At 54.7% G+C, this 25,067-nt stretch overlaps 1 protein-coding gene across 1 annotated transcript; it reads left to right on the top strand.

Annotated features, from left to right (window-relative positions):
* The first annotated feature begins 8,844 nt into the window (after positions 1-8,844).
* On the top strand, positions 8,845-24,765 carry Col1a1 (collagen type I alpha 1 chain). Its single transcript, XM_041664599.1, has 51 exons — positions 8,845-9,011; positions 10,433-10,627; positions 10,750-10,781; positions 10,903-10,938; positions 11,028-11,129; positions 11,813-11,881; positions 12,125-12,169; positions 12,330-12,383; positions 12,540-12,593; positions 13,070-13,123; positions 13,229-13,282; positions 13,606-13,659; positions 13,745-13,789; positions 13,910-13,963; positions 14,077-14,121; positions 14,261-14,314; positions 14,566-14,664; positions 14,753-14,797; positions 14,890-14,988; positions 15,121-15,174; positions 15,350-15,457; positions 15,548-15,601; positions 15,857-15,955; positions 16,074-16,127; positions 16,218-16,316; positions 16,810-16,863; positions 17,042-17,095; positions 17,197-17,250; positions 17,350-17,403; positions 17,793-17,837; positions 17,929-18,027; positions 18,262-18,369; positions 18,695-18,802; positions 18,994-19,047; positions 19,219-19,272; positions 19,489-19,596; positions 19,685-19,738; positions 19,850-19,903; positions 20,030-20,191; positions 20,291-20,398; positions 20,574-20,681; positions 20,786-20,839; positions 20,950-21,057; positions 21,417-21,470; positions 21,584-21,691; positions 21,982-22,035; positions 22,360-22,467; positions 22,557-22,839; positions 22,983-23,173; positions 23,448-23,690; positions 23,822-24,765. The coding sequence occupies exons 1-51, from the start codon at positions 8,936-8,938 to the stop codon at positions 23,966-23,968; spliced, it is 4,362 nt and encodes a 1,453-aa protein (XP_041520533.1). The 5' UTR covers positions 8,845-8,935; the 3' UTR covers positions 23,969-24,765.
* Positions 24,766-25,067: the final 302 nt, after the last annotated feature.

Genomic DNA, 25,067 nt, shown 5'->3' with positions numbered 1-25,067 from the left:
TTTTGCTAATGATATGCAGGGAAGAAAAGTAAGGGGTATTGCTTTGAAAGTCCGTAACAGGCAGGAAAGAGTGGTCTTTCTCTCCTCTGTCTCCGCAAACCTCAGAGGAGCCTGAAGGTTCTTGAAGTCGGGAGTGGTCCTGACCAGAGCTGACCCTGAAGCTCACACCTCATAGCCTCTGTCTTTCCTTGCCCTTGTCAGTGGTCTGCCTGTAAGGGGTAGGCGAAGGTGACTGGCATGGGAGAAGACGGGCTGTCAGATGGAGAAACAGAAATTGCGGGTACTGTGGACATCGAGGGGCAGGGAGGGGTACGACCCACGATGTGTCTGGTTCTCTTTTGTTTTTTATTTGTTTGTTTGTGACAGGGCCTCACCATGGAGGTCTGGTTGTCCGGGAACTCACTCTGTAGACCAGGCTGGCCTCGAACTCACAGAGACCTGCCTGCCTCTGCCTCCAAGTGCTGGGATTGAAGGAGTGCACCACTATGCCTGACTGGTGTCTGATTCGTAAATCACATTCCTACTTGAGGGGAGGAACTTTTCTGTTCAGTCTTTGTATTCACATTTTACGGATAAGGAAACTGAGGCATGGAGCAGTGACCCCCCCCCCCCCAGAGTTACCAGGTCAGTCTAGGGTGGCAGCTAGAGAGACAACTAAACCAGGGCTGGGACTGGGAGTATGAGGGGCGTGACAGAGTGGAGATCCTGAGCCCCTTAAAGCTGCACCAACTAGCTGTCTTCGGGGCTGCAGGAAGAGGGTGGACTCGCTGCTGGGGAGACCCAATGTTCCTGCCCTTCCGCCCTTCCATACCCACCCCTCTTCAGCTTCCCCACCTGGGATGTAGAAGTCGTGGAGCCTGTCATTGGGAAGGGACTGTCTCTTTGAGAGGCCAGTCCCTCCTGCTCACTTGGGACTAGGTGTAAGTAAGGCTTCCCTTCTGTCCAAAGAAGAGGGAAAAGAGGGTCTCTGGCTAGCCCTGGGAGCTGCAGGCACAGCAGACATTCCGGGATGACTCACAAGCCTGGAACTCGTTGTTGTGGACTAGTGGGGACAACCCTGACCAGTTGGGGTCAACTGGAGACCCACTCTGGGACAGGGAGGCAAGGGGGAAACCGTGGCCAGAGGTAGGGACTTCTGCCCAGACACTCGGGATACGGTCTCTGAGGTGCTGAGGGAGAGGGCACCTCATGACTCCCGCTGCGTCTCTGTTCCAAATTGGCAAATTGCAGCCTAAAGCAGCAGGAGGGAAGGAGTCTAGATTTCACAAAGGATTTCAAAGCTTCTGGGAACTTCCTTTCTTTTGACTAGTTTGACAAAAGGAGGAAAACCCCGCCCCTGCTTCAACCTCTTCTGGAGAGCAACGCCCTCTCCTGGCCTGAGAGGCTGAGGGATGGCTGGGATGACCTCCAGGGACACCCTACCCCGGGACCCTCCCAACCGCCACCTCTTGATTCTTGTTTGCCAGCTCTAACCTGCTTCACTCCCCGCTCCCTGTAACCCTAGTCCTCTCCATTCACTGGGTCTCCTCATGTTTGGGGAGGGGAAACTGAGGCTCAGAGTGATTTTAGCTGCCCTCAACTCTGTCTGGCCTAGCAGCTTTCTGGATTAAAGTTGCCTGGGTCCTCTTCCAGCCACCCCAACGGAGACGGCTGCTGAGGCTCCAGCCTACGTGGCAGGCAATTGAGGGGGGCTGCACGGGAGGGAGCTGGGAATGAGGTCAGCGGGTTGGATGAGCCTGGCCGGTTGCGGAGGCATCTGGACTGCAGCAGTCTGGAAGGTTGGGGCCTCCAGCAGCCACTCCCAGCCCAGGGCTGTCAGTAGCCCGCCCACCGTGGCCTCCAGCCCGTCTTGCCCCGCCCTCCCTCCAACCCACACTCCCGGGGCCCCACCCCAGCCAGCTGGTTCCCATCAAGCCTTTCCAGGTGGCAGTTCCTCCCTGCCCACCAAGCTCCCTTCCCCCTCTGGCCACAGGGCCCAGCTGAGAGCCTGGAGCTGTTGTCTGGGACTGCCCGGGGCTCCCAAGCTTGGGCTGTAATGATATGGTGGTCTTGTATCATGCCTGCCTCTCCAGTCTCTGCCGCTTCCCTAGATGGGCAGTTCCCAAGGGAACTTAGAGGGTCTGAAAAACACGAGAGATCTTATCACACAGAGAGCACTTGGTCCCAGCTAACGTGGCCTGTCAGGCATTTGCCTTCTCTGGACCTCAAAGTTCTCTGTGCTGAGAGAGGAGAGCAAAGTGAGCACAAAACTTTCTTCCAACAGAATGTCTCTCTTTGATACTTCAGCCCCCAGACCCTAAACATTCTGGAGCCCTGCAGAGGTTGGACGGTAACTTTGCTCCTTTACCCCAGTCTACTCTCCTGTTAATCCAGACCCACGTCCCCACTCACTTTTCTCAGAACCTCAAGGGCGCCAGCTTTTTGAGTCTTTTTTGATGTTATTGAGTCAAAGTGCTTAGGACAAGTCTTTGTCAAAAGTCACAGCCATGCCCTGCTCAGAAGTGGTCACCAACCCTTTAAGATGCTCGAACTGAGCCCCCAGAGTTCCAAGCCTCTGGAAATTGGCTCCAGCGGACTCCTCTATCCAAGCCCTTGTCTGCTTGCTGTCATTCACACCCCATCCCCCTCCCTTTCTGAATTTGCAGCACCTTCTTCTCCAAATTGAGCCCTGCATTCAGCCCCATTGCCTGTACTTCCCGGCTGGCTCCAAAGCCCCCTCCTCTGTGATGCCTGCCTCCTCTCCCCTAGGCATTGCCCCCCCACCCCCACCATCTTTCTAGAGGTGTCCATTTACTGTGCAAGACATAAGTCAGTCAGAAAAGCGGAGTTATTGCCCCATTTCACAGATCAGGGAGATAAAGTTCTGAGGCACGAAGCAATTTACAGTCCACAATCAGTGTGTCTTGGCCAGACTCACTTTTGTTTGCATTTCTCAGACTTTCCTGTCCCCCTTTTTCTGAGGGTACAAGCTGTTGACTCTAATACTCTCCCAGCACAAGGCTGATCCCAGAGGCCTTGCAGGAGTTTGCCTTGAATAGCATCAACTAGAGTGTCTGCCACAGACACCCAACTCAGGATCTTCTTTTCAAGTCTGCTCCCCCACCCCCAGACAAGCTCAGGAGCTTCACACCCCTCCTCACCCAACCCCACATCCACTCCGAGCCCAGCACCCCCCTAAGTTCTCCTCCACAAGGCTCACGAATCCTCCATTCTCGATTTTGTTTCCGTTCTCAGCAACCTGGCACATGCCTCCTCACTGGGCCACACTGGCACCTCTCTGCCATTGTCCCTCCTCGGACCCCTTCAGCACACAGCAGCTATTCCATCCAGGCACCACGGCGACCCTTCACAGATGCAGACGTGACTGTGCTCCCTCCTGCTTCACCCTCTACAGGGGATGTGCTGACCTCACAGGCTTGCCTGGTCTATTGGCCATGCTCAGTCATAGCACGGGCCTTCTTGAGCCTTCCTGAGAGTCCCCAACCTGCTTGCTCCAGAATCTTTGCATGCATTGCTGCATCCGTCAACTCAAGTCCCCACCTGATGTGTGCCCTTTACCTCAGCCATCTCCACTCAGCCATCTGACTGTCCAGGGTCCCAAGACAAGGGCAGACCCACCTATTCACAACCTGGTCTGCTGCATGGTCGTGATTATGAGATTTCATTCACGTCTGCAGCCACAGGGTCTCTGCAGCTCACTGAATTCCGAGAAGACAAACCCTTGATGTTGAAGCATCATGGAGTGACTACATGAGAAAAATGAATGGTCACCTCAGCAAAGGAAGGGGGTGACTGTGGGAAAGAAGGTGGGGCTATCTGATCCTCTGTACTGGATTCTTTCTGCTACAAGCCCAGTTCTGTCCTGTTGGGTCCTCTGCCCAGATCTGACACAGGGAGTAGACTTTTTCTCTTACCCCTACCATAGTTCCACACGTGAAAACCTCCAGCCCCCTAAGAAGGGAGCGCTGGAGGCTGGTACAAAGTGGAAGACTGAGATCTATAGCTGAGGCTTCCCTGGGGAGCAGGATGAGGGAAGGGAGACGATATCTGGATAGGTGTCCCCGACTCAAACTTTACCCCCTACCCAGCTCAGCAAACACACACTCTAAAACTTTCAAATCCAGCTGCATTGGAACCTTCGCATGTATATCCCTGTGCTTCAAACCCGAATCCGGGGTTGATACAAGACCCCTAGACCTCCTCCCATCCCTGAAGACAACTGGGCATCCTCACGCGGCCAACAAAGAGCACTTCCCGCAAAGACAGGATGCAGAGACTGGGAAACAGAGATGCCTGAAGAGAAGACGAAGGAGAGAAAGCCACGTGGGTGGAGGGGTGGAGACAATGGGCGGAGGCAGAGGAAAGAAAGGAGACCAGGAAAAATGCACGAAAAGGGAAGAGGTTGAGGGAGAGGAGTGGGGGGCAGGAAAGAAGAGAAGGAAGAAAGACAGAGCAAGGGCAGGATGAGTAACACCTGGAAGAAGTGAAAACCCAGTCACGTGGTGCCTCCAGGTTTTAAGGAGTTCCTCCTCTGCCTTCAGACTCCCCCAGAGGCCTGAGATGCCTGAGGCCCTGGGACTCACCTTTGGCGGGAAGAAGGGGTCTAACAGGAGAGCAGAGGGAGTTCCACTTCTGAACCGCACCTCAGTCCACCTGAGGTATCTGCCTCCCCACTCACTCTGAGGCTGAAGTCTCCTTTCTTTGCCCACCACCCCTCCAAAGCAGCTTTCCCCCAGAAGTGACCATCGCCAAACACCATGTGGCTGAATCAGGGGATGGTTAACTCTGGGCCACCTAGTTCTTGCTAGAGCATCTATTTCTTCCTCCTTCCAGAACCTTCCATCCATCTTCATCCCTCTCTTCCTTCCCTTCTCTCTCTTTGTGAAACAGGGTTTCTCTGTATATCTCTAGCTGTCCTAGAACCCATTCTGTAGCCCAGGCTGGCCTTGAACTCACAGAGCTCTGCTTGCCTCTGCCTCCTGAGTGCTGGGATTGAAGGTGTGCGCCACCATGCCCAGTTCTTTCCTTCTTTCTCATTGGGCCACTCTTGTCGCATTACCAGTGTGTGGTCTTCTACCCAATCCTTCACCCAGAAGGTACTAGAGGCTCAGCTCCAGCCCTCAGCTCTCCACCATCCATGCTGTTGCTGGGGACAACACCGACCACACACACAGCTTCAGTCACTGTATTCCTGGGGTCCCCTCTTTCTCCTCTGAAATCTAGAATCTAGACAACAAAGATATCTCTCTCACACACACTCTCTCTCACTCACTCTCGCTCTCTCTCTCTCTTTCATTTGAGATAGGGCTTCTCTGTGTAGCCCTGGGTATCCTGGAACTCACTTTGTAGACCAGGCTGGCCTCGAACTCACAGAGATCCGCCTGCCTTGCTTCCTGGGTGCTGGGATTAAAGGTGTGTGCCACCACAAAGGATTTTTTATGCATTCTGACTGGAGGCCTCACACACATCAACCACTCTACATAAGGAGACTTGAATTCATTGGCATTAACCCTAAACTGGCCAAGAAAGGAGGGATGGAAAAAGGAAGGGGATGCTCAGAAGGGAAGGAGTAGAATTGGAGGTGAGCTTGGGAACCTAACAAAGCGCTCAGATGGTGCCAGGTGCCTTGCAGAAGAAAGGGAAGAAGAAAGGCACCCACACACCTAGGCTCCACCCCCAGGTTTTGCTCTGGGGACTTCCCTCTGAAGACTGTGGGGCTCTGTGGTGGGAGCTGGGGCATGTTTCATGCCCATGGCCTTTACTGCAGACTGAGATGCCCACTCCCACACACAGCTGCGCACTCTCCTTGCCCTTCTCCCAGGAGACCAGCTCTCTGGCCCTGGTCTGCAGCCAAGGCTGGAGGCAGAACAACTTTCTGGAGGATTTGAATGGGAAAGGCAAGAGAACTTCATGTAGGGACTAGAACGACAGGGAAGCGTGTGAGAGGAGACAGGGGCGTGTGCCCTATCAGGTGCGTTTATACCAGGGCTGCTGCCACCCCTGTGCCACACCACGGAGTCCAGATGAGTCCTCACCCTCCCTCTGGGGTGGGGGGACATTTGGGAAAATTTGGAGAGAGACAGAACTCAGGGCTCAGCACTTTCCTCCTTCTGTTTTTCTTCTTGAGGAATTTTTTTTCCCCAATTGCTGATGACTTTACCATTCTTGGGGGTGGGGGGTGGAGATTCTGGCTTTTGCTCCCCCTACACTCCAAGTGCCGGACAAAGCTCTACATTCCACAAGAAGCCAGAGCTTCAGAGTTTCCTAAAGATGAGGTGGCGTGGCGTCTCCTCCCTTCCCAGCTCCAATTCCCCCTCCCCCCCCCCCCAGTCTCCAGTCCACAGCCTGGCCAGGGAGGCCCCGCCAGGCTGGGAGGAGACCCCAGCACATTCTTCCCCTCACTGTCATACTGCAGAAATTAAAGACACATCTTCGAGCTGGGTACCCGCCAGCCTTTTCAAGTTGGAAAGTGGTAGAGGAGGCCCGGAGCCTCCGCTCCATGCCACGTGGAAAGAAAGCTCCGAACCCATCTGGCTACAACCCCTGGGCAAAGACCTGGAATTGGGGTAGCGGTTGTCACCTAACACATACACACCAAGCCCCCACCCCACCCCCACCTCCAGGGGTCTCTAGGTCTCCATCAGAACCCCAGACCCTTGATGTATTGATGTAGCAGTCACCAATTCACACCTGTGAGGCTCTTCTCTTCTTACAGGTGAGTCTGAGGGAGGCTAGGTCAGGAGCAAGGAAAGGAGATTCATTTGGGTCAGTGCTTTCCTAATATAAAACTCAATAAAAGGTGATCACACCAACTCCTTGTCAAGCCGTGCAGCATCCTACCCTAGACAAGTCTTCAAATGATTGCCCCTCTTAGGCGCAGGGTCCTTCCTGGCCAATGTTGGGGAGCAGGAGCACCCTTTGGAACTGACCACAGTGGAAGGCAGAGCTTCAGTGGGTTTCCGGAACTACCATCTCAGCATCTCAACCCCCAGTCTTGCCCTGCAGGCACTGGCACTAGGCGGGGGCAGATCCTGGGCCACAAGTTACTGCCACATGGTTGGGATAATTGATGAAGTCCCGTCCTTCCATTGCTGTCTCCAGCCCTGCCTCTCTGGAAACTCTATATTTTCCCTTTAATTATAGCCCCATGCAGTCTCCCACCCGCACTGCTCAGCCTAGCTGCCCACGGCCAGCGACGTGGCTCCCTCCCCTTCTGTTCCCTTGGTCTTTTTTTTTTTTTCCTTTGCCTTCGTTGCACAAAACTAGCTCGGGAAGGGCGTGAAGTGGGGGGGGCAATGGAATCTTGGATGGTTTGGAGGAGGCGGGACTCCCTGATTCCACGTCTGCAGTTCTAAAGAAGCCGGTGGGGGAAGTGGCCCAGGACATCCGAGGCCCTGCAAGGAGACCCCAGTGCCTTCCCTCACCACCCATGTTTTGGCAGAGTGTAGGTCCTAAATAGATTGGGGGTCAGGCAGGGCATTTTGGGGGATCGGATATAGGGGAAGAAAGGATACTAGAGACATCTTCTCTAAATATAACCCGCTGTTCTGGGGAAGGGGTACTACAAATGTCCCTTTCCTGATTGCAGAGGTGGAGAACAATGGCCAGGGTTTCTAGCAAAGAAGTGAGGGTGTGGGGGGGGGGGGGGGGAGAAAGCCTTAAAATAAAGCCATTCTGCTTCCAACACAAGTTCCCTCCACACACCGAATTCACCTAGGTGTCCCCAGATCAAGTCCAGGTACGGTACAATAAGAAAAGGGGACTCTCTGTCACTTTGAGAACAGCCCTCTGTGCCCATGAGCCTTCTACCTGTTCTCTCTGGACTGATTCTGCTACATAAGAATGCTTCTAACCGCTTCCCGGTTGTAGCCACTGTTGGTACCAGACCCTTTTCTAAGGTATCCATGGTCACAGGTCTCCCCCAACAAGCTCACTTCCCAGCTCTGGGTTGAAGGAGTTCAGGGGATTAATTTATACAACAAACTCCAGTCCATAGCTTTAGGGGCCCAGAAATCCTCCAGCCTACCCTGCTACTCCATCACTTAACGCCTAAGCCTCCTCTGGAAGGTCCAGAGTGTCAAACTTCTCCCCAACCTCAGCCTCAGTCACACCTGGAGCTGAAGAAGGGCTTATGGGTTTTTCTTGGAGCCATAGGCACAGCAAAACAGACCTCCATTCCCCTCCCTCCTTTCAAGCAATCATATATCTGATTCACAGTATCTTTAAAGAGATGTCTAACTAGCTTGTTAGACATATTCCTACCCTTCACACCTGGACCACACCAAGAGATTACCTCTGCCCCCCACCATCCCAAACAGGCACATCTGCTTAGCTACTTGGTTCTTCTGATTTGGAGAGATGTCTGTCCAGCTTATTCCTTAGTTCTTCCCAAGGATGTCAGAAGCATTAAGAAGCAGGGCCAGTTTTCCCAATTATGCCTGTACCCTGACTCCTTTGTAATGTCCCCCCACTCAGACCCCCAGTTTCACATCCTTCTGATTTGAGGTCCCAGGAAAAAAGTGCAAGGGGCATCCCCTACCCACAAATCAGTATACTGAGGCCCACACTCCGATGACAGTACCTCTGGCCAGGGTAGATCAGGGGGCAGGGGCGGCAGGATTGCAAAGGGGGGGTGGGGGGCTGGGTGGACTCCTTTCCCTTCCTTCCCCTCCTCCCCCCTCTCCTATCCAAACTGGGGGCCGGGCCAGGCAGTTCTGATTGGCTGGGGGCCGGGCTGCCGACTCCCCCTCTTCAAGAGGCAGGGTTCCTCCCAACTCTCCATCAGGATGGTATAAAAGGGGCCCAGGCCAGTCGTCGGAGCAGACCGGAGTTTCTCCTCGGGACAGAGCAGGAGGCACGCGGAGTGAGGACACGCATGAGCCGAAGCTAACCCCCAACCCCAGCCGCAAAGAGTCTACATGTCTAGGGTCTAGACATGTTCAGCTTTGTGGACCTCCGGCTCCTGCTCCTCTTAGGGGCCACTGCCTTCCTGACGCACGGCCAAGAAGACAGTAAGTTTCAAACTTTGGCGAGTTCACGGCTTCTTGGTATTGCTTTCTGCTCTGGATTCTGGCAAGTGAGGCTTAAACAGAAATGCGGGATGCTCCAGTCAGAGGTGGGAAGGTAATGAAGGGGAACTGGGAGGAGAGAGGACACCCAGGCGTGCAGATGAGGGTGGACAGTTCTCAGAAGTGGAGCGCGGGGTGAAATGACACAAGAAGTAAATTCCAAGCACCCACCAGTGGCATAACAGGAAAAGTGGGAATCTGGGCACGAGCTGGGACAGAGTACGTCGAAGATGGAATAAGGCCCCTGGAATAGAGATTCGGAGCCCAAGATGTAAAAGCTATCAAAAAGGCTGCGGGATGATTCATAAGGAAAGATTGTTTGCCTTCTCTGCAAGCTAGACAGTGTTGCTGGGGCCGCCGGGGTGCTGGGCTGGTGGGGGGGGAGGGGACGCACAGAGTGGGAGGGTTGCTGGATGAGAAAGTTTGGCTCGGATTTGACAGGGCGCGGTCCCTGCGCCTCCTGCTGGTCAACCTTGAGCACTACGCGTTCCGGGTCAGCATTTTACAGCGCGCGGGCTAAAGAGGGAAGATCTGGGTTATTGCCGGGCTGGGACCCCCATCTCCAGACTGAGAAAATAAAGCCAGGGCTGGGGTAGCCCGTCTTTGAAAGAAGTGGCTCAGGCCGGATAAAATTGTTTCCGCCCTAGGCATTGCTTAGTGTTGCCTGCCACCTAGTGGTTCACTTGATCAGGTACTAGAGCCGTGGGCATGGTTTACTAATTACTGTTTGCAGGCTTGAGTTCTTTGGCTAAGAGAGAGACTCTCTTAGCTTTGAGGGACGGGGCTTGTCTCGAAAGCAAGCTTTTTAAGATTCCTGGGAGCGGGGGTGGGGGTTAGGATGTATCCAACTTTAGGACTGGACTCCACTGAAATCAGCTCCTCAACATTTTAGCCCCTCCCACTTCATCCCACCTGCCCAGGGAATGGGGGTGGGACCAGGGCTGGAACACCCCTTCTCTCCTCCCACCCCCGCCTCTTGTCTGCGCGCAAACCACACCCCCATGAACCTCCTTCTACTGTGTGGGACCCCTCCTACTCTCCTGCAGAAGGCTTTCTACTTCACTTGGTTTCCGCGCGCGTGGGCTGAAGTTGAGTTTGGAAGCAACCCCGGTCTAAAGCTTTGTTTAAATTCCTGAGAACTGGGAAGTTATAGCTGTCCTGACCAGGATTCCCGGTGCTATCACTGAACGCCGCTTTGGAGCAGACCAGCATTTAAGGATTTGAGCTGGCGGGGGGAGGAGAGGTGGGAAGTGGAAAATCTACGTGCGGCTATTAGACAGAGGAAAGGGTGAGTAGGGCTGGGATCCCTGGCGCCCCGAGGTGGGGTCTCAGAGCCGCTCACGTCCTGTTTCCCATTTGTGCAGTCCCTGAAGTCACCTGCATACACAATGGCGTAAAGATCCCTAATGGTGAGACGTGGAAAGCCGATGTCTGCTTGATCTGTATCTGCCACAATGGCACGGCCGTATGCGATGACGTGGTTTGCCAGGAAAACTTGGACTGTCCCAACCCCCAAAGACGTGAGGGCGAGTGCTGTGCTTTCTGCCCAGAAGAATATGGTACGTTCTGGACGTAGGCTTAGGGGAGGTCAGAGACCCATCTTTGCCTGTGCCGTGAAAGCCTCTAACACCTCGGATACCTTAGTAAATTTACTTCTAACTGCACATTTTTGCCCCCACAGAATCACCAAACCAAGAACTCATAGGAGTCCAGGTAATACTCTGCTCCCTGCTTCCGCTCAGCTCACCCGTGTGACTCCCACTGTCCTCCTATGGGCTGCAACTTCCCTCGTTTCTCTAATCTGTCTCTTGTTTCTTCACCCTCAAACCCACAGGGACCCAAGGGAGACCGTGGCCCTCAAGGCCCAAGGGTAAGCATTGCATTCTAAGTGAGCTGGTACACTGGAGGGGGTGTGGTTCTGGTTTGTGCTTATAGCAACCCCACCCTCTCTTGGTCCAGGGACCCGCTGGCCCCCCTGGACAAGATGGCATCCCTGGACAGCCTGGGCTTCCTGGTCCTCCTGGTCCTGCTGGTCCACCCGGCCCCCCTGGCCTCGGAGGAGTAAGTAGATCGTTGAGACCCCAGACCTGTGTGACTCCCCGGTTTTTGTTTTGCTTTGGCTTTGACAGACATAACTTTATGTTTTTAAATAATCATAAACATATAGAAAAGTGTGTACAGAACTTCTACTCACCCTTCTTCACAACTCTTTGGCCACTCTGGGCACAGAACATGCCCGTGCCCTGTGTTTGAAGCACTTAAGTGCCTTTCCCTAAACAGGGACATTCTCCTATGGGACCACAGCACCAGATTTAATGTTGATATAGCGCTATTGCCTAATATACAATCCACTGTCAGATTTAACCAATGCCCAAAGTGTCCTTTATAGCATTTCCCTCCCCCCTCCTGTCCACCAATTTCATTTCATCATCACCTCTTCGGTCCCCACGAATGTTGACTGTTTCTAAGACTCTTTGTCATCTTGGCTCAGCAAGTTTTTGAAGAGTCTGGTTGTAGGCAGAGGCGGCTCTTTTATCGATTGTTCTGTGGTTTGGGATTGTCTGGTTCGATGGCTCAGTTGAGGTGTCTGCTACAGGAAACATCTTACAGGCAGTGTTGATGGCTTTCTTAGTTAATCACATCCGCAAGCGCATGTCAGTTTGCCCCATGCCTGGCAATGCCCTCCCGCCCTTCGGTTCACCACCCCAGACCAATTTCTCATGCACTCTCTCTTCTTTTTCTAGAATTTTGCTCCTCAGATGTCCTATGGCTATGACGAGAAATCAGCTGGAGTTTCCGTGCCTGGCCCCATGGTGAGCCACCAGGGGGAGCAGTGGTGGCAAAGGGAATGGGGTGTGGGGGGAGGGATCCAGAAGAGAGAGGCCCACCATGGTCCTGCAAGGGGGAGGTGCAGAAAGCTTTGGGAGGTAAAGCTTTGGAACCTCAGACCTAGAGAAGATGCGGGACAACTGTGATTCCCACAGTAAAAACAGACCTCTCCCACGCGGCTTTCACCCACAGATATCACATGCCTCCCTTTTTTTTTCCTTCTGTAGGGTCCTTCTGGTCCTCGTGGTCTCCCTGGCCCCCCTGGTGCACCCGTACGTATCCAAGGATCTTTGTGTATCATCTTGGGCATGTGGGGGACGTTGGAGGAGAACGATTGGGGTGAAGGCAAGAGGCTGGTAGACATCTCTTGTAAGAGGGAGACAGCCTAGCAAGAACCTGCCTTTCTGAGCCTCTCCTTCTCTCCTTCTCCAGGGTCCTCAGGGTTTCCAAGGCCCCCCTGGTGAACCTGGCGAGCCTGGCGCTTCAGTAAGTCAGTCCTTCGTTTGACACACCTCCCTCTCCACAAATTCTCCTGTGAAAGTCACTCGTACTGAGTGAAGGATGACCTGTGTCCCCTCCTGACTCCAGTCTTCCTCTTTGTTGTCTCTCATTTGGGCTAACAACCTCTCCTGTCTCCTCTAGGGTCCAATGGGTCCCCGTGGCCCCCCAGGCCCCCCTGGCAAGAATGGAGATGATGTGAGTAACCCCAGGGGAAGACACCAGCTCATCCCGTGGCCTTCTCTGTGTGGGTCCTTAGATCCTCCTGGCAGGGTCTCACCACCCTCGGGGGCAATAACCAGGGGAAGAAGATGAAAGTTCTCCCTGATGCCCAGAGGGTTCTTGGCAGTGATCTTTCCACTGAGTAGCGTGTTTTAGTAAGGCAGCGCCCACCTCCGTCCATACTCCCATCCTCATTCCTTGGAGTGATCCAAGTTTAAGAGCTCTGGTTGATCCGATGTGGAAATGAACGCACGGTGACAGAAACTACTTTGAAGGTACTCAAAAGTCACCAGAGGTTTCATTGTAGATCTAAACTGAGTTTTAGATTCAAAGTTAGATTCTGGGTCCCAAAATCAGACCAAACCTTCAATAGCCCCAATACACCTGAGCCCTTCTACTCCTTCCTAGTATGGGGTGGGGCACACCCACAATGACCTTTTCTCTCTCTGCAGGGAGAAGCTGGTAAACCTGGCCGTCCTGGTGAGCGTGGACCTCCTGGGCCTCAGGTGAGGATAGGCCCCGGGTCTTAACTGAGCTGGGGATGCGTTTAGGAGCAGTGTTCCTGAACTCTCCTGACTCCTTTCTGTGTCCTTATCTGCCTTTCTCTCCAGGGTGCTCGGGGATTGCCTGGAACAGCTGGCCTCCCTGGAATGAAGGGACACAGAGTAAGTCTCCTTTGAGTCATTGAAGTCACCAAAGTCCCAAGCCACCATTCTAGACCCTTCCCCCAAGAGATCCTGTTGTGCATCATGTTAGTTGGTAGCTGCAGATGTCTCAAAGGTCATGGGTTAGACATCCAAAAGAACTTCCTTTCTTGGGAAGGATGTCCCTATAAAGAGACTGGATGGGACAATAGGTGAATTGGGGTCTGGTCTGGCTCAGAGACAGGGAGATGGCTGGGGTGATCTAAAACTCCTCAAATCTGTGTGGGTATCCAAGTGGCATACTCCTCCCCAGAGTCTCACCTCATCTCTCTTTCCTCCCTTAGGGTTTCAGTGGTTTGGATGGTGCCAAAGGAGATGCTGGTCCTGCTGGCCCTAAGGTAAGAGGCTGTCAAAAGGTTCTGCACACACACACCCCAACAGTCCTGCTGTACACGAAGCCCTCACTCTGTTCTCTGTCCCTAGGGAGAGCCTGGCAGTCCTGGTGAAAATGGAGCTCCTGGCCAGATGGTGAATATGCTACCTTGAGGGTGGGGGTGCACCAAGAGGGAGGGGTTGAGTGAAGAGTGGATGGAGGCTGGCAGAGAGTGTATCTCCATCTCGCTTGACATCTCTTGGTTTGGTTATTAGGGTCCCCGAGGCCTGCCTGGTGAGAGAGGTCGCCCTGGAGCCCCTGGCCCTGCTGTAAGTACTCCTAGCCCCCTGGGAAGTCCCTGGGCTCTGGCTGGGGTTCACCAGGGACTCTGGAAGCTGTCTAATGCTCAGGGGCATAACTGGGTCTCCCCTCTCTCTTACAGGGTGCTCGTGGTAACGATGGTGCTACTGGTGCAGCTGGGCCCCCGGTAAGGATGGCTTTGACTTTGAGTTTGGGAGTGGGGTGAGGTCTCAGTGTCAGCTCTTGGGGCTGACATCAGCTGTTGAAACTTAGGAGCTCTTAGCTTCTATCTGTGCCTTGTAGTTAAACATCCATTTTGTTCCCAGGGTCCCACTGGCCCCACTGGACCTCCTGGATTCCCTGGTGCAGTTGGTGCTAAGGTGAGACCCATTCTTTCTTCGAACATGACTGTCACAGAATAAAAACTGGGTGTCACCCCGTACCAGAGAAGCCCAGAGTGGAAAGAGTGAAGCGCATTCCTCAATACCCTTATCCTAGGGTCCCCTTCCTAGCTCTCAAAGTCCTCATCCTTCCTCTTCTGCCCCCCCCCCCCACACACACACACCTGACATCCAGAAGTAATGCTAGATGCCCCAGCTTGGGTTCTGATTTGTCCTTTCCTCCAACACAGGGTGAAGCTGGTCCCCAGGGAGCCCGAGGCTCTGAAGGTCCCCAGGGTATTCGTGGTGAGCCCGGACCCCCTGGCCCTGCTGGTGCTGCCGGCCCTGCTGTAAGTGTCGCCTGCTACTGTCTTCCTGGGCTACTTGCCAGCTTCAGAGTCCTTGCCTGCCACTCACCCTCCTTTCTCTATGTGATAGGGAAATCCTGGTGCTGATGGACAACCTGGTGCTAAAGGTGCTAACGTAAGTCACCACCAGCCCTCCTCTGACGCCCGCCTGCCACCTGCCTCATGCCCTCCACCCCTGGGCTAAAATATCTATCCTGCCTCCTGTAGGGTGCTCCTGGTATTGCTGGTGCTCCTGGCTTCCCTGGTGCCCGAGGCCCCTCTGGACCCCAGGGACCCAGTGGCGCTCCAGGTCCCAAGGGTAACAGTGTAAGTACAAAACGCTCCCTTCCGCCCAACTCATGCACTAGCTCCAGTGCACCCCCTTCTGGGGAAGCATACGTTTGCGAACCAACAGAGTAATGCCAATTCATCTCATTCTCTTCTGCTACCCCAACACAGGGTGAACCTGGTGCTCCTGGCAACAAAGGAGATACTGGTGCCAAAGGAGAGCCCGTAAGTCCTACATCACCCCTCCTTCTCCTCAGCCCCTGGGGCGTGGACAACTCTCAAGAGAGACCAAGGGAGGACGGGAGCCCCTGCCCCATACCCAGGGGCCCTGTGGTTAGAGGCCAGCGTCATGGGCTTCAAGACTTGTGCCCCCTGACCACTCCCTTTCTGCCCACTCCAGGGCCCTGCTGGTGTTCAAGGTCCCCCTGGCCCTGCTGGGGAAGAAGGAAAACGAGGAGCCCGTGGCGAACCTGGACCTACTGGCCTGCCCGGACCTCCTGGCGAGCGTGTAAGTGCCCTGTGCCTCTCCTTCTCTGCCCAGAGTGTTTGCCCTGTCCCTGGCGTGGTGATTAAGCTCACTGGTCTCTTCTGCCTGCAGGGTGGACCTGGAAGCCGTGGTTTCCCTGGTGCTGATGGTGTTGCTGGCCCCAAGGTAATTTCTCTTCCTTGCAGAGGAGCTCACCTCCCCTGACAGGACTGGTCACGTCTCCCAACACTCATGACCCCAACAATGCTCCCTGTTACCTGGGCCCATCTTTGTGCCTCCCTCCTCCTCATATTTGGCATCCCCAACGATGCCCCTCAAAGTCCTGAACGTTCCCCCAGCATGAAGAGGATGTGGATGCCAGCCCGTGGTAATGAGGCCAAGGCTGTGGCCCTGATGTGTCTTTGACTTCTATTCACTTAGGGTCCTGCTGGTGAACGTGGTGCTCCCGGGCCTGCTGGTCCCAAAGGTTCTCCTGGTGAAGCTGGTCGCCCTGGTGAAGCTGGTCTGCCTGGTGCCAAGGTGAGAGCCAAGATCCTCTTGTTCTGCACGAGACTGGGACAGCCTGCAACTGGTGCTCCATACCCCTCCTCCACCGCTCCCTCCCCCTGCCTCCATTCATGCTCCTGCCTCTCCCTAGGGTCTCACTGGCAGCCCTGGAAGCCCTGGTCCTGATGGCAAAACTGGCCCTCCTGTAAGTATGCTTCCTCTCTCACATGTCACCCCCACCCTCCTGTGTATGCACCTTGGTCTTTACCGCAACTCTTGTGCCTCTCATCCTCAGGGTCCCGCTGGTCAAGATGGTCGCCCTGGACCCCCAGGTCCTCCTGGAGCCCGTGGCCAGGCTGGTGTGATGGGATTCCCTGGGCCTAAGGGCACTGCTGTAAGTACTCACTGAGGAACAATGCAGAACAGGCACACTAACTCCGCTGACTTGCTGCGTGACCTCGGGCCCTTTAATGACCTTTTCGGGACCCATTGGTAAAATAGGAGACTTTTGGCTCCTTGATATTGTTTTGTCCCTGATAATTAAGTATTGTTGCTGAGTGAGCGTCCCCCAGCATACAGATAAGATTGGTCTTCTATGCGATAGTCATCCCTAAGTGTGGTAGGAAGAAGAGAACCCCGAGGAGATGACAGCCATTAGCAGTTCAGGTCACCGCAGTTGTGTGTCAGGAAAAGGAAGAGGAGAAGGTGACCAGGAAGGAGCCTTGGGCAGCATCCACTTTGTGTACAGCAGAGAGAGACCAAGCAAGGCTTTCCCTAGAGGATTCGGCCTTCTTGAACAGAAAGCCCTCTAGGAATACTCACTGTAATGAGGGGTCTTGACTGTAGTGAATCCCATGACCCTCAATTCTGCCTCCCTTTCTACACAGGGAGAACCTGGAAAGGCTGGAGAGCGGGGTGTTCCTGGACCCCCTGGCCCTGTTGTAAGTATCTCTTTTAAGTCTCTGTCACCTTTCTGCCCCTGCCTATGACACATACCATCTGTAGTGACTGTGAGGACACCAGAAGCCACAGCAGGCTCTGCCTTGTCCCAGAGGTCCAGGCCTTACCTGCCACTACCATCTGCCTTACCACACTGAGCTTGCCACCTTCTCCCCACAGGGTCCTGCTGGCAAAGATGGAGAAGCCGGAGCTCAGGGAGCCCCCGGCCCTGCTGTAAGTGTTCCTGTCAGGGAGGCCTGGAGAGCAGGGAAAGGGGGGACTCTGCCTCCCTTCCCCTTGGACTACTCATGATGATAACCTCTTCTCTGTGACAGGGTCCTGCTGGTGAGAGAGGCGAACAAGGCCCTGCTGGCTCCCCTGGATTCCAGGTAAGACCTGGTGACAGGTTTGTAGGGGAGTGCAGAATGTTTCTTTGTTAACTCTCACAGATTCTAAACCCTTCTCTCTCTCCCATCTCCACCCTGTAGGGTCTCCCCGGCCCTGCTGGTCCTCCTGGTGAAGCAGGCAAGCCCGGTGAACAGGTAAGGGGTAGCAACTGGCCAGAGGGCAGGAGCAGGCAGGAAATAAAAAAGAGACAGACCACCCACTGCCCCTAGATGAGCAGGGAACCAGCAGCTAGAAGGATAGAGGTTAGACACGGGGGAGGACTGTGGTTACACAGACTGAGGGAGCTGCATATGATGCGGAAGTGTTTGCATGGCTTCTAGGCAAGGTGACTTCTCTACACGCATCCTGGAATAACTCTGGCTTTACCGCAAGCCTTCCCATTGTAAGGAGAGATTCCAAATCTCAGCCAAGAATGTTTTCACTTCTAAACATGGCTCCCAACGACCAGCTCCCAGGGAGAGGGGTGGACACTCTTTCTCAAGGGGAATTTGGGCTCACTGTTGTTCCTCTTTCCCACCCTTAGGGTGTCCCTGGAGACCTTGGTGCCCCTGGACCCTCTGGAGCAAGAGTAAGTGGGTCCTCTCATGCCACTTCCGTTACAATGTCCCGAGCTCGGCCCTGTTGGAGCAGCCATCATGTGCCCTCTCCTTCCTTTGCAGGGCGAGAGAGGTTTCCCTGGTGAGCGTGGTGTACAAGGTCCCCCAGGTCCTGCTGGTCCCCGTGGAAACAATGGTGCTCCCGGCAATGATGGTGCCAAGGTGAGGGCATCGTGGAAAGCATATGATGGTTATGACCCAAGCCATAGGGATGTGAAGGGTTGGGGGACAAGACCAGAGTAGGTATCCATGAGACCTGAGGTCGGGTTCATGAGTTTGTCCTTCTAGCTGGAACCTTGACCTTGGATCCACACATAGGAGATTCTAAGTGAGCTTGGGGGTCAGAGATGCTTCCTGGGACTCCATGTCTCACTCATCTTCTTGTTCACCAAACAGGGTGATACTGGTGCCCCCGGAGCTCCCGGTAGCCAGGGCGCTCCTGGTCTTCAGGGAATGCCTGGTGAACGTGGCGCAGCTGGTCTTCCAGGTCCTAAGGGTGACAGAGTAAGTCAACCTTCCCTTGAGCCTTTGGTGGGTCTCACCTATCTCCTCACTTTGCTGGGTAATCTTATACCTGTGATTCAGGCCCTTCTCTTGATGTGTTACCATGGTGATGAGAGTTGGGCCATCTCCCTGACAGAGGCTCCTTTATTTATCACACTGTAGAGCTCAGGGGCCTCTTAACCAAGGTCCCACCTGAACCCCACATAGTCACCTTTTCCCCGGAAAGGATCTTGTGTCCTTGGCACCGGGTCTGAGAAACGTCTGCAGGATGCTGTAGCTCAACTCCTGGCCCCACGCTGGAAGTCTGACTTTTCCCTATCTTTAGGGCGATGCTGGTCCCAAAGGTGCTGATGGTTCTCCTGGCAAAGATGGCGTCCGTGGTCTGACTGGTCCCATTGGTCCTCCTGGCCCTGCTGGTGCCCCTGGTGACAAGGTGAGTGGCTGCCTTGTCACCTTATTTTCTAACACACAGCTTCCTCAGCAAGCCCAGGTGGGGCTTTGCAGGGAAGGCAGGTCATGCCACATGAAGCTGGTGACCCAGGAGGTTCAAAGAACCAGAAGGGAAGGGAGATGCTATTGGTTCATCTTCTAGGAGAGTTTAGAGCGCTTGTCTCTCCCTCATAGGGAGAAACTGGTCCCAGTGGTCCTGCTGGTCCCACCGGAGCCCGTGGTGCCCCTGTAAGTACAGACAACCCCCTGATAAGATCTGTGTTCAGCCCTTCTCTCTTACCTGCTTTCTGCTCCTTCCACCCCCACCCCTGACCATCACCTCTGTGCCTTTGCTCCTTCTGTTTCTCTCCTTTCCCAATGTTGAGACATCTCTCCAAAGTCATCATCTTCTTCTTCTAGGGAGACCGTGGTGAGCCTGGCCCCCCTGGCCCTGCTGGTTTCGCTGGCCCCCCTGTGAGTACCAATACCCTCTTTACTTTCTGTCACCAGCTGAGATGTGAGGCATAGAACCTTGGGTGACTGAATGAGGACAGAAGTGTAACCCTGAGTCAGGGGAGAAGGGTGGGGAGGGACTGGCTGTCTCCAAGCTTCTAGCTGCCCCCCCTCCAGCTCAGAGGCCTGCTGCTGCCGGGCTGCCTTATCCACTGCTCCGTTCTCCCTCTTGTCCAGGGTGCTGATGGCCAACCTGGTGCTAAAGGTGAACCTGGTGAAACTGGTACTAAAGGCGACAGTGGTCCTCCTGGCCCCGCTGGACCTGCTGGACCTCCTGGCCCCATTGTGAGTCCTTCATCCTCTACAACCCAAGTTTCTGGTAGCCTTAGACTTGGGCCTAGCCTGGGTCTTATACCTTTACACTCTCTTACAGGGTAACGTTGGTGCTCCTGGACCCAAAGGTGCTCGTGGCTCTGCTGGTCCCCCTGTGAGTACCATCCACGTCTCTGTGGCGTCTCCCCAAAGCCAGAGATTGGAGGAGATCGGGCCTGGTAAGCTTACTGTTCGCTTCTGACCACACTGTGTTCTCTCCGGCCAGGGTGCTACTGGTTTCCCTGGTGCTGCTGGCCGTGTTGGTCCCCCTGGCCCCTCTGTGAGTATCTGTGGTTTTGGACTGGGGTGAAGGACAAGCACTGTCAGGACAGTGGGCTTGGCTGGGACATGTAACTATGATGCTTTGGAAACCTGGACTCTGACAGTCCCTCTTGTGCCCATTTAGGGAAATGCTGGACCCCCTGGCCCTCCTGGTCCTGTTGGCAAAGAAGGAGGCAAAGGTCCCCGTGGTGAGACTGGTCCCGCGGGACGTCCTGGTGAAGTTGGTCCCCCAGGTCCCCCTGGCCCTGCTGGTGAGAAAGGAGCCCCTGGTGCTGATGGACCTGCTGTAAGTGCTAGCTCTGATCTCTGTTGTTCTGGAGTGTTTCAGAGTAGTGAATACTCTGTGTTATTGTGAGCCCTTCTCACCCCTGTCTGCCTCCCACAGGGCTCTCCTGGTACCCCTGGACCTCAGGGTATTGCTGGACAGCGTGGTGTGGTTGGTCTGCCCGGTCAGAGAGGAGAAAGAGGCTTCCCTGGTCTTCCTGGCCCCTCTGTGAGTGCTCCTTCGTGTTGCGGGGGGGGGGGGGGGTCTCCAAGACAAATCATGCCAGGACTTGGAAGGGGCGGGGCAGCAGTGGTAGAGGCGAGGAGAGCAAATATGATAGAAGCGGACTCATGGCTCCAGACCCCACATCTGGTCTCGTCTTACTCTCTCTCTTCTTCTTTAGGGCGAACCCGGCAAACAAGGTCCTTCTGGATCAAGTGGTGAACGCGGTCCCCCTGGCCCCGTGGGTCCCCCTGGATTGGCTGGCCCTCCTGGTGAATCTGGACGTGAGGTAAGAAGCCTCCATCCCTTAGCCAGTGACGGTGCGGGGCCACTAGGACTGTGCCTGACCTCTTTCCTGGGGTGGTCACTCACTTCTCCCAACTCCCTCTACAGGGATCCCCTGGTGCTGAAGGCTCTCCTGGAAGAGATGGCTCTCCCGGCCCCAAGGTAAGAGATCAGACCCCACACCAGGGCTGGATTCTGGTTTGCCCTGGCCCCTGCCCAGCCTGGGTACTTCATCTGAGACTGACTTTATGACTTCTGCCCTCTGCTCCCAGGGTGACCGTGGTGAGACTGGCCCTGCTGGCCCCCCTGGTGCCCCTGGTGCTCCCGGTGCTCCTGGCCCTGTTGGCCCTGCTGGCAAGAGTGGCGACCGTGGTGAGACTGTAAGTAGCTGGGCCTCTGCTTCAGGCATGCCCAAAGGCTAGGGAATGGATGAATGACCTCATCCAGCTGCGGGAAAAGCGGGAGTCTTGGGATTTGTCTGGGTCCTTGGCCTCCCTGGAAAAACTGAGCCATAACTTGGCCTTGAGGCCCATCTCGCCCCATCTCCACCCGCCCCAGGCATGGGGCTTGCCCCAGCACTTCGAGGGAGGCCTGGCTCTGGGGAAGCTTGACTGGCAGTCAAGAGAGGTGGTCACCGCACCAGAGATGTGGGCTAGGAATCGGACCAAGAGGAGCTCATCCTGCAGGCCCCAGGCTTGGCCTCCCCTAGTCAGGATCTAACACACTACTTTCTCCCCAGGGTCCTGCTGGTCCTGCTGGTCCCATTGGCCCTGCTGGTGCCCGTGGCCCTGCTGTAAGTGTCCCATGCAAACCTCACGTCCTGTGAACACCGGCCTAGGTGTGAACAGTGTCCCCCTTGACAGCAGTAGAACTTCACCCAACAACCTGTCTCCCGCTCTCTTTTAGGGACCCCAAGGTCCCCGTGGTGACAAGGGTGAGACAGGCGAACAAGGTGACAGAGGCATAAAGGGTCACCGTGGCTTCTCTGGTCTCCAGGGTCCTCCTGGCTCTCCTGTGAGTATACCTAGTTTCCCGGACTCTGACCTCTCCCACCATCTCCCTGTGCTTGCTGCGTAGTGGGAGGAGGAGCTCTTCCTTGTTTCTTCTCTAGACAGACATTCTGATTCCTTCCTAGTGGGGGAGAGGGGCAGAAGATTTCTGGGCATTTCTAACAGGGAGAGAGGTACCCAGACAGGGATTGTGGAAGTGGTCTTAGCATATGGACAACTTGGAGCTAGAGTTCTAGAATGAAGGGGGCATGTTACCCCCCTGCTGCCCCTGAACTGCCTTTCTCTGTCCTTTAGGGTTCTCCTGGTGAACAAGGTCCCTCTGGAGCTTCTGGTCCTGCAGGTCCCCGGGTAAGTTGCACTTTCTATTACTTTTTCGTGGGTCCTCCATCTCAGCTACCATGAGGACCCCTGGTTACCTTCAGGCATCCCTCTGTTCTCCACAGAAGAGTTCAGAGGCCAGACAGGGTGGGGAGAAACAGACCCTTGGTCTTATTCAGTCTCTGGCCTTCTGATCCTGGCTCCTTCCAGGACACCCATAGTAACTAGTTGAGAACACCCTTTAAGGCAGAAATGGGGACCAGACTGAGTCAGCGGTGGGGAGGGTGCTCCTCAGCCAGAGTCGGGGCTGCCTTGGGATTCTGACCAACTTTCTCCGGCCATCTCTACCACTAGGGTCCCCCTGGCTCTGCTGGTGCTCCTGGCAAAGATGGACTCAACGGTCTCCCCGGCCCCATTGGCCCCCCTGGTCCCCGAGGTCGCACTGGTGACAGCGGTCCTGTTGTACGTAGCCCCACATCCTCTGCCTCATGACTCTCCATCCCCTAGGAGACTGGAACACCTGGAAACCTTGACTTCCTCTCTTTAAACAGGGTCCTCCCGGCCCTCCTGGACCCCCTGGCCCTCCTGGTCCTCCCAGTGGCGGTTACGACTTCAGCTTCCTGCCTCAGCCACCCCAAGAGAAGGCTCACGATGGTGGCCGCTACTACCGGGCTGATGATGCCAACGTGGTCCGTGACCGTGACCTTGAGGTGGACACCACCCTCAAGAGCCTGAGCCAGCAAATCGAGAACATCCGAAGCCCCGAAGGCAGCCGCAAGAACCCCGCCCGCACGTGCCGTGACCTCAAAATGTGCCACTCAGACTGGAAGAGCGGTAAGGACCAAGCCCAGCTGCCTCCCCTCCCCAACCCTCCTTCTCCCACCATGCCGCTTCCCCCATGCCTTTATGCATCCCACTTTCCACAAGTAGGCTGGCTGCCTACTTCTCCTGACTCTGTGTTGCCCTGCCCACTTCAGGAGAGTACTGGATTGACCCTAACCAAGGCTGCAACCTGGATGCCATCAAGGTCTTCTGCAACATGGAGACAGGCCAGACCTGTGTGTTCCCCACTCAGCCCTCTGTGCCCCAGAAGAACTGGTACATCAGCACAAACCCCAAGGAAAAGAAGCATGTCTGGTTCGGCGAGAGCATGACTGATGGATTCCAGGTACAGGCGCTGAACCCTAGAACCACTTTGCAGGAGATGGGCTAGCCTCCTGCTCAGAAGGCAGCGGAAGTCCTGGAGTAGATTTAATACTGGCTTAGTGGAAGGGCAGAGTTAGTCTAAGAGACAGGAGTCTTGGGTCACTTAGGTGCCCATGGACAAGGGGTGCCCTACTTTTTAACTTGAGATGAAATTTCTTAGCAGATTTTGGGCAGGAAGGCCAGGGACTAGAAATTCCATGTGGTCACCCATTGCCTGCTCTCTCTGGCCCACGCAGTTCGAGTACGGAAGCGAGGGCTCCGATCCTGCTGACGTCGCCATCCAGCTCACCTTCCTGCGCCTGATGTCCACCGAGGCCTCCCAGAACATCACCTACCACTGCAAGAACAGCGTGGCCTACATGGATCAACAGACCGGCAACCTCAAGAAGTCCCTGCTCCTCCAGGGTTCCAACGAGATCGAGCTCCGTGGTGAGGGCAACAGCCGCTTCACCTACAGCACCCTTGTTGACGGCTGCACGGTGAGTCCTCCAGACAGGGCCAGCTCACCTCTCTGGGCTTCTGCTTTAGCCTTTTGGCAGATCAGAGTGACCCTCACTCCGTCACTGCCCTTGGTAAAATGACCCCCTCCCACCGTTTTCATCCACTCCAGAGTCATACCGGAAGTTGGGGCAAGACAGTCATCGAATACAAAACCACCAAGACCTCCCGCCTGCCCATCATCGATGTGGCTCCCTTGGACATTGGTGCCCCAGACCAGGAATTCGGATTAGACATTGGCCCTGCCTGCTTCGTGTAAACTCCCTCCACCCCAATCTGGTTCCCTCCCACCCAGCCCATTTTCCCCCAACCCTGGAAACAGATGAACAACCCAAACTGAATTTCCCCAAAAGCCAAAAAAATGGGGGACAATTTCACATGGACTTTGGAAAACATTTTTTTTTTGCATTCATCTCTCAAACTTAGTTTTTATCTTTGACCAACTGAACTTGACCAAAAACCAAAAGTGCATTCAACCTTACCAAAAAGGAAAAAAAAAAAGAATAAATAAATAACTTTTTAAAAAAGGAAGCTTGGTCCACTTGCTTGAAGACCTATGTGGGTATAAGTCCCTTTCTGCCCGCTGGGCTTATGATACCCCAAATGCTGCCTTTTCTGCTCCTTTCTCCACCCCCTCTTGGGGCCTCTCCTCCATTGCTCCCAAATTTAAGTCTCCCCCAAAGACACAGGAATTAACGCATTGTCTGCCCAGCAACCAAAGGCAATGCTGAAACATCCCATCAGTCCCTTTACCCCCAGCCTACTTCCCCACCCAGCACCTCCAAATCCTGCCAGGACATGGGGTTCTTGGACTTTTGAAGGAGCCTAACCATCTGGCATCTCCATGGCCTCTGCAACACACCCCGGCCCTGGTGAGAGAGCCACCTGCCCCTCCAGGGGATTTGGAGCCAGGCAGGGTCACAGCAGACTGGAAACATCGGACACGTGTGTGCAGGCTGGGTGGGAGAGACCGTTCTGTTCCTTGTGTAATTGTGTTGCTAAAAGACTACCTCGTTCTTGTCTTTGTGTGTCACCGGGGCAACTGTGTGGGGGCGGGGATGGGGGTAGGGTGGCAGCGCGCCCAGTTTGGTATCAAAGGTGCTACATCTCTGTGAAGGGGTGGGGTGGGAAGGAATCTCTGGTGCTATAGAAGTTGAGATGCTCCCTAGGCCAGCAAATGTTCCTTTTGTTCAAAGTCTTTATTTTTATTCTTTTTTTTTTTTTTAATGGATAGGGACTTGTGTGAATTTTCTTTTTTCTGACAGGTGCTATGTAACATGGGAGGAGGGAGTGTCAGCCCCAGCTGCTCTCTCTCTACCCTCTCTCCACTCTTCCAGTTCCTGGGCCTATCGCAATCT

This window comes from Microtus oregoni, unplaced genomic scaffold (assembly GCF_018167655.1).
Source record: "Microtus oregoni isolate MIOR12 unplaced genomic scaffold, Mior012 000015F_ref0000493, whole genome shotgun sequence".
NCBI lineage: Eukaryota > Metazoa > Chordata > Mammalia > Rodentia > Cricetidae > Microtus > Microtus oregoni.
The sequence above is the reverse complement of the archived record's forward strand: the minus strand, read 5'-3'. Positions and strand labels throughout refer to the sequence as shown.

What these genes read in the sequence shown, in the direction of transcription:
- Col1a1 (XM_041664599.1), top strand. Translation starts at nt 8,936, where the DNA reads ATGTTCAGCTTTGTGGACCTCCGGCTCCTGCTCCTCTTAGGGGCCACT. An exon ending in GTGGACCTCCTGGGCCTCAG is followed by an intron (nt 13,124 to 13,228) that starts GTGAGGATAGGC and finishes CTTTCTCTCCAG; the next exon opens with GGTGCTCGGGGATTGCCTGG. An exon ending in CTGGTGCTGATGGACCTGCT is followed by an intron (nt 20,192 to 20,290) that starts GTAAGTGCTAGC and finishes TGCCTCCCACAG; the next exon opens with GGCTCTCCTGGTACCCCTGG.